Source organism: Thamnophis sirtalis, unplaced genomic scaffold (genome assembly GCF_051295495.1).
Source record: "Thamnophis sirtalis isolate CommonGarterSnake01/CBP01778 unplaced genomic scaffold, rThaSir2_p1.2 scaffold_6, whole genome shotgun sequence".
Lineage (NCBI taxonomy): Eukaryota > Metazoa > Chordata > Lepidosauria > Squamata > Natricidae > Thamnophis > Thamnophis sirtalis.
The window spans coordinates 45208789-45222667 of record NW_028261386.1 but is presented as its reverse complement, the minus strand read 5'-3'; the positions used below and the strand labels follow the sequence as shown (position 1 = coordinate 45222667).

General features: G+C 39.9%; 1 protein-coding gene across 1 annotated transcript; it reads left to right on the top strand.

The window, feature by feature from the left end:
* Window positions 1-4711: 4711 nt before the first annotated feature.
* Window positions 4712-6746, top strand: LOC148044962 (uncharacterized). Its single transcript, XM_087717762.1, has 2 exons — window positions 4712-6241; window positions 6291-6746. The coding sequence occupies exon 1, from the start codon at window positions 4982-4984 to the stop codon at window positions 5951-5953; it is 972 nt and encodes a 323-aa protein (XP_087573888.1). The 5' UTR covers window positions 4712-4981; the 3' UTR covers window positions 5954-6241; window positions 6291-6746.
* The last annotated feature ends 7133 nt before the right edge of the window (window positions 6747-13879 follow it).

Here is a 13879-nt window from a genome sequence, read left to right as displayed (position 1 = left end):
ATTTTTTCCAAGTCAAAGTGAGCATGACGTTTGGTGATTTACCTGGATATATCCACATGTATGAAAATAAATTACTTCTACATTTTTGAAGGGTTTCCCCCTCCCCTTCTTAATTTGCCCTAAACACTTGACCTTCCTAGCTAATCCTAATTTCAAATACTAGCAGGTCTTATCTTGCTTATTTTCCAAGACTAGCCAAGATTGGATAACTGTTGCTACTAGCTGGGCTAATTATTCCAATTATAAGTGTCACTATCATAGTACTGAGGAAAACAGGATCAACTCCATTATCATAATTATAGTTCTCTCCCTCTTGCAAATAGGAATAAATGGTTTAAAGTTGATCACAGCTATTTGAGCAAAATGAATAATGAAATCATAGAGATGGAACGGATCATAGAGGATGTGGTCCATAGGCAACTGTCTAAAAGAAATGTTTTCTGTTCTAGTTATGGTTTTTTTCTGATTGAAAGGTTGATCTTTCACTCAAATGCCATCTTGTTTGATGGGGCAAGAAATGGTGTGATGGGAATGAAATGGTTCAGAAAACTTGGCTGATGATTTAATCTGGCTGTTTCTCAGCACTAAGAAAATAAGAGTCAGTTGAGGGCCAGTTTGGTCTAGTGAATAAGGCACTAGCCTAGAAACCAGCAACCATCAGTTCTAATCCTGCCTTAGACACTAAGACTGACTGAGTGATTACGCCAATCACTCGCTTTCAGCCCAACTCACCTCACAGGATTGTTGTGGGGAAAATAGGAAGTGGAAGGAGTATTGCGTGTATTGGCTGCCTTGAGTTAAATATAATAAAGGCAAGATTAAAAATCTTTTAAAAAGACAGCAATCAAACAAAAAGTAAGTAAGATGAACGGTGAACCCTTTAGCGTGGTGAATCAGTACAAATACTAACATAAAGATTTAAAAAGCAGGCAAATAGCAGGAGAGAAAGGAGAACCAATGCTCTTCTATGCAAAGCAGCATTGGGAAAGAAATGAGATGCATGGGAAGAAGCCAAGAGGAGGGGTAATAAGACAGGGAGAGCAGCAGAGCTCAGAGTGCAAGGGATGAGGAGCAGGATGTGGTTCTTTGGGGGCTGTGTCTATGGAGAATCTCAGTTATCCAGGCCAAGGTTGTCCCTAATTGTGGTTTTTTTTCAAAAGGCAGCTGGAATTCATTTTTCCTTGAAGAGGTTTCGCTTCTCATCCAAGAAGCTTCTTCAGTTCTGATTGGTTCTTTGGGGGCTGCATCAGACCTTTAGTCAACTGCAATTTGGAAAAAAGTTTCCTGATACTGGTGTTCTGATTTGTGCATTAGGTGCAGACAGAACAAATCCCAGTATTCTCAACTGGGTATGGTGATTCTAACTCGAAGTCATTGGGTATTAGGGAAGTCTGCTTTTTATGTCTGCCACACAGGAGAGGATTCAAAAACTGAAGGTATTCCGCAGTTGGGTTTTTGTTTTGGGGTGGGGTTTTTTTTTACACTCCCATTAGAAGAAACTCTTGCACAAGCAGTTTAGTCACAACATTATGCATATACATACACTTTCTTAAAGGGCATTGCATACATCAGTTCCATGCCCAAAGGTAAAAGATGTGATGTCTGCAAAAGTTGCTGACCTCATTCTCCTTGGAATGCTATGCACTGCTTGCATCACATGAAAAGTAAAATTTAGATCAAGGATATTTCACTGATAAGTACAAGGTATGTGTGATTACTTATGAAACACCTCTATTTCCTAATGACCTTGTGGTGCTGTTCCTACCTAGTGGCAAAATGTCTGAAGTTTCAGACAAGATAGGGAAATATGTCAGAAATGTAGATTGGTAATGTGATCCTGTCTTCAGGACTCATTTATGCACTAGCAGCCCATAAACAGGATTTAGCACCTTCCAAGAATTTGGTATAGAAAGAAGAGAAGCCACATCAGGCATAACATGCTGCATTTCATTGTGCTCATTGCTACAAGGGATATTGCTAAATATGTTTAGTCTGGGAAATAGAGACGTGGAAAGTGAAAATTGACTTCACATTATTTTGTCTTCCTAACAGAACCAGTTTTTTTTATGTCACACTACTTGCATGGCAGTTACTGGTGTGTTAATAAATGATGAAAATGAAATCATGGGTTTCAATCACAGCCTTTTGCAATGCCTTTCTGTTGTAGATCTCTACAAGGAAGTATTTAGCTACATGACATCAGTTGTGATGACAAAAAATACCTGAAAAACATCAAAAAATAATATCACAAACTTGGAATTCTGTAGGAGGCAGATATTTTGCTTTTGGGTGATAGATGGGTAAAAAGCACTGCCTGTAGTTATTTCATTTTCAAACTCCGAATGGGTTGGGTTGGGTAATTTGAAAAGGTGTCTTAATAACTACCCAGAGCTGCTGGCAGTCAGGTGGCATATAAATAATAATTTCAATTTCAAAGTACTTTTCTATGGACTGCCTAGAGAAAAATGACATTTTTCAGTAATGGTACCACATTTACAAAAACATTTCTTTTATATACACACACATGAACACACATAAAAATTAAAATAATAGAAACTAATGCAAGCTTTAAAAGGTTAAAAAGAAAAATAGAAACTGCAAAAAAGAAAAAACGAAGTAGGAAAAAAATAAAAATATAAGAAAAACAAGAAATGTGTAAAGAAATGAGTTTCCCCTCCACCACAAATATAAACAAATTTAGTAACTTATCACCTTCTGTTAAAATACAACAAATGATCTCTTCTTCCCATATCTCATATCTTATTTATAAATAAATCCATAAAACCTCATTATTTCAGTCCTGATGTCAGCAAAGTCCATTAAGAGCTACCAGAGTTAATGACATCTCTATTTTAACCTTGATCAAATAAATCCTTCATATACCTTCCTTTTTAACAATTTTGATCTTTAGTCCTTCCAAATAATGTCCTAGAACTTGATTTATTTTTATTTTTTCCATGTCCTTTCTCCAAAATTCTTCAAAGCTTTAACAAGCCTCTTTTCTAAATCTGATATAGCAAAATTATTCAGTAATTCTCTTGGTTTGTTATTTGCATATCCCTTTTAATTATTAACATATCAGTAGATTGGTGGGGGGTGGATATGTCCACTGTGACATCTTTTTCTATGTCATTCTTTTAGCCTGTCATTTTAAAATCCACTTTCATAGTCTCAATCTTGTCAGATAAAACTAGTTCCTCTTCCATAACATATTTTAAATACAGTCTATCTATAGAGGCAGAGACTCTTAAAATTAACTTCTAAGGCCATTGTTCAAAATATCCTTCAATATAAAACATTTGGCTTCAGTCTGCATTTGTAAGTTGAATTTGAGTGTTCTCCGTTAATTCTCCTTCTAGTTCCCTCTAGTGTCCAATTATTAAATTCTTATCTTATTATATGTTTAAGAATTAAAAACAAATCATTTTCCCATTGAAAGGATTCTTTATCATTATTTCCAAAATCTTACTTCAAATTTATCTGGGACCTTAATGCGTGTATAATTTTCAAAAATTACAGTTTTAATCAACCTTTTGCTTTTTATTAAAAAAAAGTTAAGCCTTTAAACTTACCTTACCTTTTAATAAGGATTGAAGGAAACAAATTTTGTGCTGTAAACCTGTTGATCCAGAGGTTCCTTAAGCCAAAAAGGAGTTAATAAACAATTTCCAAAACACATTAGAAAAGAAGTATGCAAATCCAGTATCCTTTCAAAGATGCTCGCCACAGTTTGAGCAAGATGATTATTCCCTCATATACCAGAGCTCTAAACTAATCAGAATCTTTTGTTTTTATTTTATTTTATTTTATTTAACTTTTATATAGCCAGCCATCTTATAACAAACTCTAGGGCATATTCATGTATATCACAATTATTATATCTCAACCTTAATTTGACTATAATTGTTTTTTACATCCTTTTATATATAATATTCAAAATCTAGAATAGAATTAAGATAACATTCCATTAAATCATCCTAAAATCATCCAATCATAATACATCTTTATACATATTCTAGATAAAACTTTTAAACCTCCTCTCATAATCTCCATGTGTTGTTTATATAAAATTTCATATTATCAAACTAATATATCTATATGTATTGTTATCATTATTAATCATTAATTAATATAGCAATTGTCACTTCATTTTATACATACTACTAGTAAACTAAATTTAGCTTAATTTTTTATTATGCATTTTCATTGTATCAACCTGTATCTTTCCAGTAATGGTACAGTCTTATATCTCTTGCTATTTGTAGCATTAATGTTCCAGTTACTTTCTTAATAAATCTTGTATAAATTACTCTTGGCAACATGTTATTCCTTTTGTATCTCATAAAAGCTTGAAACCCAACATCTGTTCTTTTCATCAGCTTATCTTTGGTTATCACTAGTGCTTCTGTCAAGATTTCTCTCCTTATCGGGCTTCGAGGGGAGGGGCTGCCGCCGTCGGGAGCTAAGTAAAGCTCCTGCCAGGACTCTGGTTCGTATATCTTATAAGATCTATAGATATCTCTCCTTTCTGGCAGAAAGGGGCAGGGAGAAGGTCAGTCGTTAGGATCTCTTTGTAATTCATAGCTTTTTTTTTTTTGCTGTGAATGGAGAAGAGGTTCAACATTAGCTGAGCCTTTACTCCGGCCAGTTTTCCGCGCTGCTTTTTTTTGCAGCCTAGGCAGATTGCCTCCCCCCCAGGACAAAACTAAGTTATTTAAAAGCCAATTCGGGCGGGGAACATTCCCGAGGAACTTTCTCTATTACTATTTAAAATACCAGCTTCAATCTCGCAAAAGGCTCCCTCTCTTCTTTTTTTAACTGCGTCACAAGATGGCGATCTCGTAGCTTTTGTGTTTGATCTGACGCAGCTAGCTGACCCTACCCTCCTGAAGGCTTCTCCGTACTAATTGCTAAAAGATTATCTGAGGGGAGCACAGACTTTGATTTTTGGCTCGCTGGATTCTCTTATTTTTATTCTGGAATGGCTCCCAAACTTAGACAGAAGCGCCTCCTTAATAATATATCTCCCAAAAATGCCATGAAGCCGCTACCCTTGTTTCCTACACCCTCCACGGGAGATTTGCTAACACAAGAATTCCTTCTTAAAACGCTTAATGATTTCAGACAGGAGATTAATCAACTGATTTCGGATTTATCTGATGAATTTGATGCTAAAATTGCTCAGGCAAAGCAGGATATAATCGGGGTAATGACAGTCATGACAGATTATATTGCTGAAACGGAGGACAAATTGGAACTTTTGGAAGAAAGTAACCTTAATCTGATATCAAAAATTCAAACGTTAGAACAGGAAATTGAATCTGCACAAAAAGAAATTGTCAAATTAAATTATAACAAGTCTGCCTTTGCTATACGTGTTAGAGGGCTGCGTGAAAACCAACAGGAGAATTTGAAACAGACATTCTTTGAGGCTTTCAGCCGCTTGGTGGGAAGTCCGGGACTTAACTTTGATTGGCAGATTCAAAGAATTTACCGCCAGAATTCCTGGGTAGCAAAACAGCGACAGCTTCCGAGGGACATAATAATATACTTTACTACAAGGGAATCTAGAAATGAGATAACACAGAGGCTCTACGGAAAGAGGTTGAGAATTGACGGGGACGACTTGATTGTTTTTAAGGAAATACCATTTCAAATGTTAAGATCAAGGAGACAGTATGCTTTCTTAACCGAAGAACTCAGAAACTCTCAGATTTCATATAGATGGGAAGTCCCAGCTGGTATTACAGTTACATTTGGCGACCAAAAACACCGCATTAACTCTGTCTGTGAAGCCCGAAAATTTTACTACGAGACCCTGAAGGCGGGACTTCCTGATTCATCCGGATCTGGGGAGAGACAGGGAGAAGGAGAAGACAAACAGCGAGACACGTGGTTACAAGGTGGAGCGTGTTGCTTTTCTCTTCCGGAAGGGCAGAAGACTAAAGAATAAAGACTAGCGATGTTTTTAAAGCTTTATGATTTCCGTCTGGGATAAAATGGAAAAGTGGCATATCGATGATGAGACATGGAGACTGAAAGAAGCGTTGCTGATTGGGGACATATATTGTACAGAAATTTTGTTTGAACTCTAACTTTAATTGCGCATGAACTATTCTTTTAGGTGAAGAGAGCGGAAATTGTGATCTTTTTGAGTTGTGGTTTGGGACAAACGGAGTTGGGAGGTGCGTGGGAGAGGGAAGGGCAGCGAAAGTTTAATTAGATTACATGGGGCTAGAACGTAAGCTGATGTTTGTTTGAGTTGCTATATTAATATAAGGTTAAGAAAGTTTGGTCGGAGAATCTTCAGGAAAGTGGAGTAAATATGGGAGGAGCAACGAATATGGATAAAATATATATGTGGATATGGATAAAGGCAGGGTGGAAGGTAAAAAATTTATATGTGGAGGTGGGTAAGGATAGAAAGGGAGGTGTTGGAAATGAAAAATGAAAGAAGTATTTGAGTTAATGGTGTTATAGAAAGGTTTGGATACTTGGATAAAAAAGGAGATAAATTAAAGGTTTGAATAGATAGACAAAGCAAGGAGATTTTTAGTTGGGGAATTCTAACTGATCAACTTACCTGGCTCTAATATAGTTTGAAACCCTGCAAGTAGTAAAATAATCGAAATTTGGAATGAGTCACATTGATTAAGATTTATAGATAATGGGAAGCTGTGGTAACGTAGTGGGCTTATGACCCTTTTTGTTTCTTTCTCCTTTTTGTGTGTGAGTGTGGGTGTTTTTTTTTTTATTATTTCTTATTTTCTACTATTTTTCCTTTTTCTTTTTGGCTACTTTTATCTTACTTTTTTTAAATTTTAAAGTTAGTTGGCCTTATTATACTTAAATGCTTGTTAAAGAATTATGCCGGGCATGGGACCTGCGAAGCCGTAAGGGGGTTAGGGAGGGGGGATTATAGGGGGGAGGGGGGAGGGTGGAATTACAGTTTCAATCCTTAGAACAATAAGAATTCACTTGTGTACTGCCGTTTTTTTTTTTCTTTTTCTTTTTTTCTTTTTCTACTTTTATTGTAAAAAACAAATTGAATTGTATGGATACACCAAAGTGGGGAGAAGAGGGAAAGAGAAGGGAGAAGTAAAGAGGGAGTGAGAGGGAATGTAAGGAGGGTAAATGGAGGGAGGGGGAGATGTCTGAGGGGGAAGGGAAGTAGAAGAGGGGAATGTTGGAGGGGTGAAAGGAAAGTTGGAGGGGGAAGAGAGGGTGTATGGGGGAATGAAGTGTTATGTTGGGGGGTTTTTTTTTTTTTTCCTTTTTTCTTTGCACAGTATATAAGTGATTGTACAAAATGAAAATGAAAATGAAAATGAAATAAAATATTTAAAACTTAAGATTTCTCTCCTTATCTCCGTCAATTTTTCTCTCTTTTCTTCTGTGCTTTGAAGTCTGGGGTAGAGTTCCAATCCATCTATCTCCACTTTCCATATTCTGCTCTTGCCATTACCAACCAAACTCACTTTGTTGTCAGTATCCACAATTTTCTTATCTCTTTGCTCATTTTTTTCTTCCATCTTTTGAACTCTGTCCTCCACTTTCTTCATTTGGTAAGCATCCTCAGTTTCTCTGTCAGATTTTTCTGCTTTGTATTCCATATTCTCCAATCTCTTTTCAATTCTCTCTGTCATAACTAATAGATTTTGAATTTCAAACATAATCATTTGCAATGTTGCAGTTTCTTTTTCCTGCTGAGCCATTCTTTCAATTTTGCAGACACTGTCACTATATGGTTCAAGGCTATTTTAATAAACTTCAAACAGGTTCATTTATTATCTTTCAAGTCAAAATGTTCCCTCCAATAGCTAGTGATAGAACTTCCAAAAGATACCTGTATAAACAACTTGTGCTCTTCCTACTATCATTGTCAGTAAACAAACTGAAAGAACCTTGAATCTCAAGTGATCAAAGAGAAAGAAGAAAAAACAATGTATCCAGTCTCCAGCCTCTAAGTGGCAGTGTAACTGCTTTTCCTCCTATTGTTACAACCCTCTTTATAATCCTTCTTATTATCTTCTTTGTATTCCAAGCTTAAGAAGGAAAAAAGCCCTTAAATGGAGATCAAAAACAATCCAATCAATCAAATCAAGCATTATAAAAAAGGAGAATTTTAATCCATAGGTATAAGCAAAAGTGAAAAAAGAAGAAGAAAGAATTAATCCATTCAGTTTAAAAAATAGGGAGCCCCTGCAAAAGTTCCATCCATGAAAAAAAAATAGAAACTGGATAACACACTAAGTTCAATGCAGATCAATCTCGCTGCCTACAGTCTTCTGTCTTCAATCTTAACTTAATTATTTTTCTTGGGTAGTCTCTTCCTCAAATAATAAAATTTCCTCACCAATTCGACACACTTTCTCTTTCTGCTTTCTTCCCGTTCCGGAACTGTCCCAACTTCAACAGCTTCATTAGTTGTGTTTCTGTTGCCAGGAAAAAAGGGCTATTCCTGGATCTTTCAGGGACTTTGCGGTGTCCCATGAGATCAGCCGGAGGTGCCCTTCTCAATCACTGTCTCTGCAGGACGATTTAGGTCCAAATGGACCGTCCAGCAGCAGAAATTTGGGGCACCAAGATCACACATCATACCATCGCGATGTCAGCTCTCCTTTTTTCTGTAGTTTTTCCATTGTTGTTGTTATTGCCAAGGAAAAACTTTTTATTTTCCCAGCATTTCAGGATTTTTAGTACTTATTGACCCTCCAAGTTTTGTTCTGTTTTTTTTCCTATCAACTTTAGTTCGCATGCTTGTTTTACCTTTAATTCATATTGTAAGTTATAGTTTTTAATGTTGGCTCAACACAGTTTGGTGTAGTGGTATAATGCACCCAGCTAGAAACTGGCAGGCTTGAGTTGTAGTTCTGCTTGGCCAATTGTTTTTTCTCAGCTCCAAGAGGACAACAATGGCAAGCCACTTCTGAAAATATTGTCAGTAAACTGCAGGAACTTGTTCCTCTAGCCCAGGGGTGTCAAACTCCGGCCTGTAGGGTACTTAGATCTGGCCCATGGGGCCAACCTGGAAACAGCAAAGGACTGGCCTGTGGTGCCTCTGACAGTAAAAACGGAGCTTGGAGTGGGGTCCTGTGGGGTCCTCCCAAGCTCCGTTTTTGCTGGAAGAGGGTTGCAGGAGGCTGTCGAAGACTGAGCTCAGGAGCCCATTTTCACTGGCAGAGCACTTGGGCCACCACAGGTGCTCCCGACACAAGTGACATTGATCTGGCCACGCCCAGCCCAGCCCCTCCCCTGAGGTCAAACACAACCCTGATGAGGCCCTCAATGAAATTGAGTTTGACACCCCTGCTCTAGTTACTAGGAATCAATCTTGAAAAATTACTTGAAATGGTTTGAAAAATTACCAAGGGACGTTTGCTAATGGTAAGACTGTGTAATATGTTTGTAATAAAAAGAAGTATAATAAAATTAGGTTTCTGACCAACTTGTTCTTCAGGATGTGCTAATAATGCCAAAGCTAGGAATTCAAAATACATGCACATCATATTGGACTTCTCTTTTTCTAAAAGGGGATGCTTTGCATTCCAAAAATTCCAGTTTCAGTTTCTTGAATCTCAAGTTAAAAGATCTATTAGCAAGGGATAGGAAGCAATACTGGCAGAAACTCTGGATAGCAACTGCCAGACCAAGCCCTTTTTTGCCTCAGAGAATTATAGTGCTTTCATAGCTTTACCCAGACATTTATTCAGATGACATAAGGCCTTGTTATTGTTATTTTAACACAGTGGTTGGGTGATTTCAGAAATTGCCATCAGTTGTAGTGGAGAAATGATAAAAAATGAATAAGGAAATAATTTCACTGCAATATAAGACAAATTTTCTTTTTCTTACCTAACTTGGTCCTACATATCTTGTTCACACACATTGAAAAATAATACCATTCAGGAAAAATCTTCATCAACTATTTACTGTCATCAAGCTGCTGCTACTGCTGTTACTAAAGACATATTAATGCATTTGACTAGTTGACTGACAGTTTTTGGAATTCTCAGCTCAGAAAATTATGATTATCTTTCCCTTTCCTTCTCAATATACTCATCAAGGCCAAGCAGTAGGAAAGCTCTTGCACTTTAAATTCAGTTTTTAATCAAGGAAGGGGAACCAGTGATCACCCTACAATTACCAGGAGCACATCATCCATCGCAGGCAATAATGCTCAAAATTCAATAACATCTGCAGGCCGATCCACCTGTCTAGAAAATGATTCTGCTTGAAAAGCATGTATCGGAAAGCAATACAGCTGCATTACAATCCAGCTATCCAGGTTTCTTTACTGCGTTATATAGAATCGGTAACAGAATTAGGAATTAACTGGAAGGTGTAATTTTAAGAACCACCTTATCTATGCAAGCCCAGCCTTTCCGTAAAAGAGTTAGTATGCTGTAAGCAAGAATGACAGTATTTCATCTTGGTACTGCAAGTCATATGTTTAATTGGAAATGATTTCAGATTATTTCTGCAATGTCCTCACCAAACAAATAGCACATGATTGTTATGTAAGCTTCTTGTACCTGGGAGAAATTTGATAAGGCTCTCAGGATCTGTATTGTAAACAGATGGAACACTCTGATCCAATAGGAGAAGCCTCTGCAGTGGCATCACCCACAAGAGTAAGGATGGAATGATTACTGCTGGCTTGTCAGACCACACTGGTAATGAAAGATTCATGAGGAGATGATGTTTTATGGGCGGGTATCTAATACTGCTGCCAAGTCACAAGTGTGACGTGAACTAATCGATACAATTTATCCTCCTGGAAGAAACTAATAAAGTGTGTTGATAAGAGATAAAATGTTTTAACTTCTCAGATACAGAACCAAGCATTCTTCCAGCCTCAGCTTTTAAGAAATTGTGCTACTTGGCATATAATTGCATAGGAATATTAGAAGTAGTTTTCATCTGATCCCAGGAGGTCTTGTGTGATTTAATTCTCAATTAGTATGTAGCAGATTAAGGGCCCCATGCAAGGAAAATCCCTGTGAAACATTACACTTAAAGTGCTGGTATCTATTGTCGCCAATCTGCATTTTACAATTCATCAACAGAACCATATTGTCAGCCCTTCAAGGTGGGCAAGACTAAGCAACAATCATTGTATAGACCTAAAACAACCTTCCAAGAATTTGTGAGATTAGAAATGTTAAATGGATACATTTTGGGCCAAATGAACCCATGACTAAGCACTATTTTATGATCATATTGTTATATATCCTCTTTCATCCAACTGGTAGAAAATTCTAGAAACAGCGTCATGTGGATTTTGTTTCCTTTAGATATTTTGAGGACTTGTCAAATATTTGATTTATATACATACATACTAACAGGACAAAGAGGAAGCAAAGAAGATGCCTATTTCCATCATGTACCATATGATTCCCATGCAGAGGCATTTGCACACCAATTTTTGGTTGAATAGCTTTCTTTGTTAGAGAGGATATTTAATCCAAGTTCAAATCAAAAACCACTATCACAAGGAGGCCCAAAATCCTTGAAGCTGCCCATTACTAGTTGACTATGTGTACATACCCAGTCATCTGATCATTCATAAATAATCTTCCTAACCTAGAAAATTATCCTATTTATTCTGACTTCATAAAAATAGTGGGATCTCACTATTCAGATAACATTAACTCAAAACATTCCTTGGTTTTTTTATAGTCATTTCATTTCATTTCATTTCATTTCATTTCATTTATTAAGACTTATAGGCCGCCCTTCTCCCTGAGGGGACTCAGGGCGGCTTACAATCATAAGGGAAGGGTGTGCAGCAACAAGGGAAAAACAATAAGTGACCAAAAATAAAATAGTAAAACCACAACATGCATTCAACAGTCAGCACTCGGGCGGGTAAATTGGAACCTATCCCCAGGCCTGCTGGGAGAGCCAGGTCTTGAGGGCTGTGCGGAAGGTCTGGGTGGTGGTGAGGGTACGAATCTCAATGGGGAGATCGTTCCACAGGGTCGGAGCTGCCACAGAAAAGGCTCTCCTCCGTGTAGTCGCCAGTCGACATTGACTGGCGGATGGAATCCGGAGGAGGCCCAGCCTGTGTGATCTAATCGGTCGGAGGGAGGTAATCGGCAGAAGGCGGTCTCTCAAATATCCAGATCCACTACCATGGAGTGCTTTAAAGGTGGTCATCAGTACCCTGAAGCGCACCCGGAGACCGACAGGTAGCCAGTGCAGCTCGCGGAGGATGGGTGTAATGTGGGCGAACCGCGGTGCGCCCACTATCACTCGCGCGGCTGCATTCTGGACTAACTGCAGTCTCCGGATGCTCTTCAAGGGCAACCCCATGTAGAGCCCATTGCAGTATTCCAGCCTAGAGATCACAAGGGCTCGAGTGACTGTTGTGAGAGCCTCCCGGTTCAGGTAGGGCCGCAACTGTCGGACCAGGCAAACCTGGGCAAATGCCCCCCTGGTCACAGCCGTCAGCTGATGGTCGAAAGTCAGCTGTGAATCCAGGAGGACTCCTAAGTTACGGACCCTGTCTGAGGGGTATAAACTTTGACCCCCCAGCCTGAGTGTTGGAATGTCAGCCAAATTATTGGGAGGGAAGCACAACAGCCACTCGGTCTTGTCCGGGTTGAGTACCAGTTTGTTAGCGCTCATCCAGCTCTTAACGGCCTCCAGACCCTGGTTCATCACGTCCACCGCTTCATTGAGTTGGCACGGAGCGGACAGATACAATTGTGTATCGTCCGCGTATTGGTGGTATTTTATCCCGTGCCTCTGAATGATCTCGCCCAGCGGTTTCATGTATATGTTAAATAGTAGGGGGGATAAGACCGAACCCTGCGGCACCCCATATGTTAGGGGCCTCAGGGACGATCTCTGCCCCCCGACCAACACCGACTACGACCTATCCGAGAGGTAAGAGGAGAACCACTGCAAAACAGTGCCTCCCACCCCCACCTCCCGTAGTCGTCGCAGAAGGATACCATGGTCGATGGTATCGAACGCCGCTGAGAGGTCAAGGAGAACCAGGATGGACGCATGGCCTCCATCTCTGGCCCTCCAGAGATCATTGGTCAATGCGACCAAAGCGGTTTCTGTGCTGTAACCAGGTCTGAAGCCGGACTGGAAGGGGTCAAGGTAACTAGCTTCCTCCAAGGCCCGTTGAAGCTGGAAGGCCACCACCTTCTCAACAACCTTCCCAATAAAGGGGAGGTTGGAGACAGGACGATAGTTGTTTAAAATGGCTGGATCCAAGGATGGTTTCTTCAGGAGGGGTCTCACCACCGCCGTTTTAAGTGCGGCGGGGAAGTGCCCCTCCCGAAGGGAGGCGGTCACGACCGCCTGGATCCAGCCATGTGTCACCTCCCTGCTGTTGGCAACCAGCCAGGAGGGACACGGGTCCAGAATGCAGGTGGAGGCACTTACAGCTCGAATGGCCTTGTCCACATCCCCAGAGGCAACATCCTGGAACTCAACCCAGTGATGGTTTGCCAAGTAAACCCCCTGTGTCCCGGCTGGATCTACTGCGGTGGAGTCCAAGTCCGACCGAAACCGAGCAACTTTGTCCGCCAGGAACTGGGCATAGTCCTCAGCCCTACCCTGCAAGGGATCTCCCACATCCCTCTTATTAAGGAGGGAGCGTGTGATCCTAAACAGGGCGGCTGGGCGTGACTCGGCGGATGCAACCAAGGCGGAGATATGCGTTCTTTTGGCATCTCTTAGTGCCCGGATGTAATCCTTGGTGCAGGTGGTCAGAAGTGCACGGTTCGCCTCGGACCTATCGGACCTCCACAGGTGCTCTAGGCGTCTCCTCCGGCGCTTCTTCTCCCGGAGTTCCTCGGTGAACCAAGGAGGTCTCCGGGATCCACTGGCCCGGAGGGGCCGTAGTGGCGCAATCCGG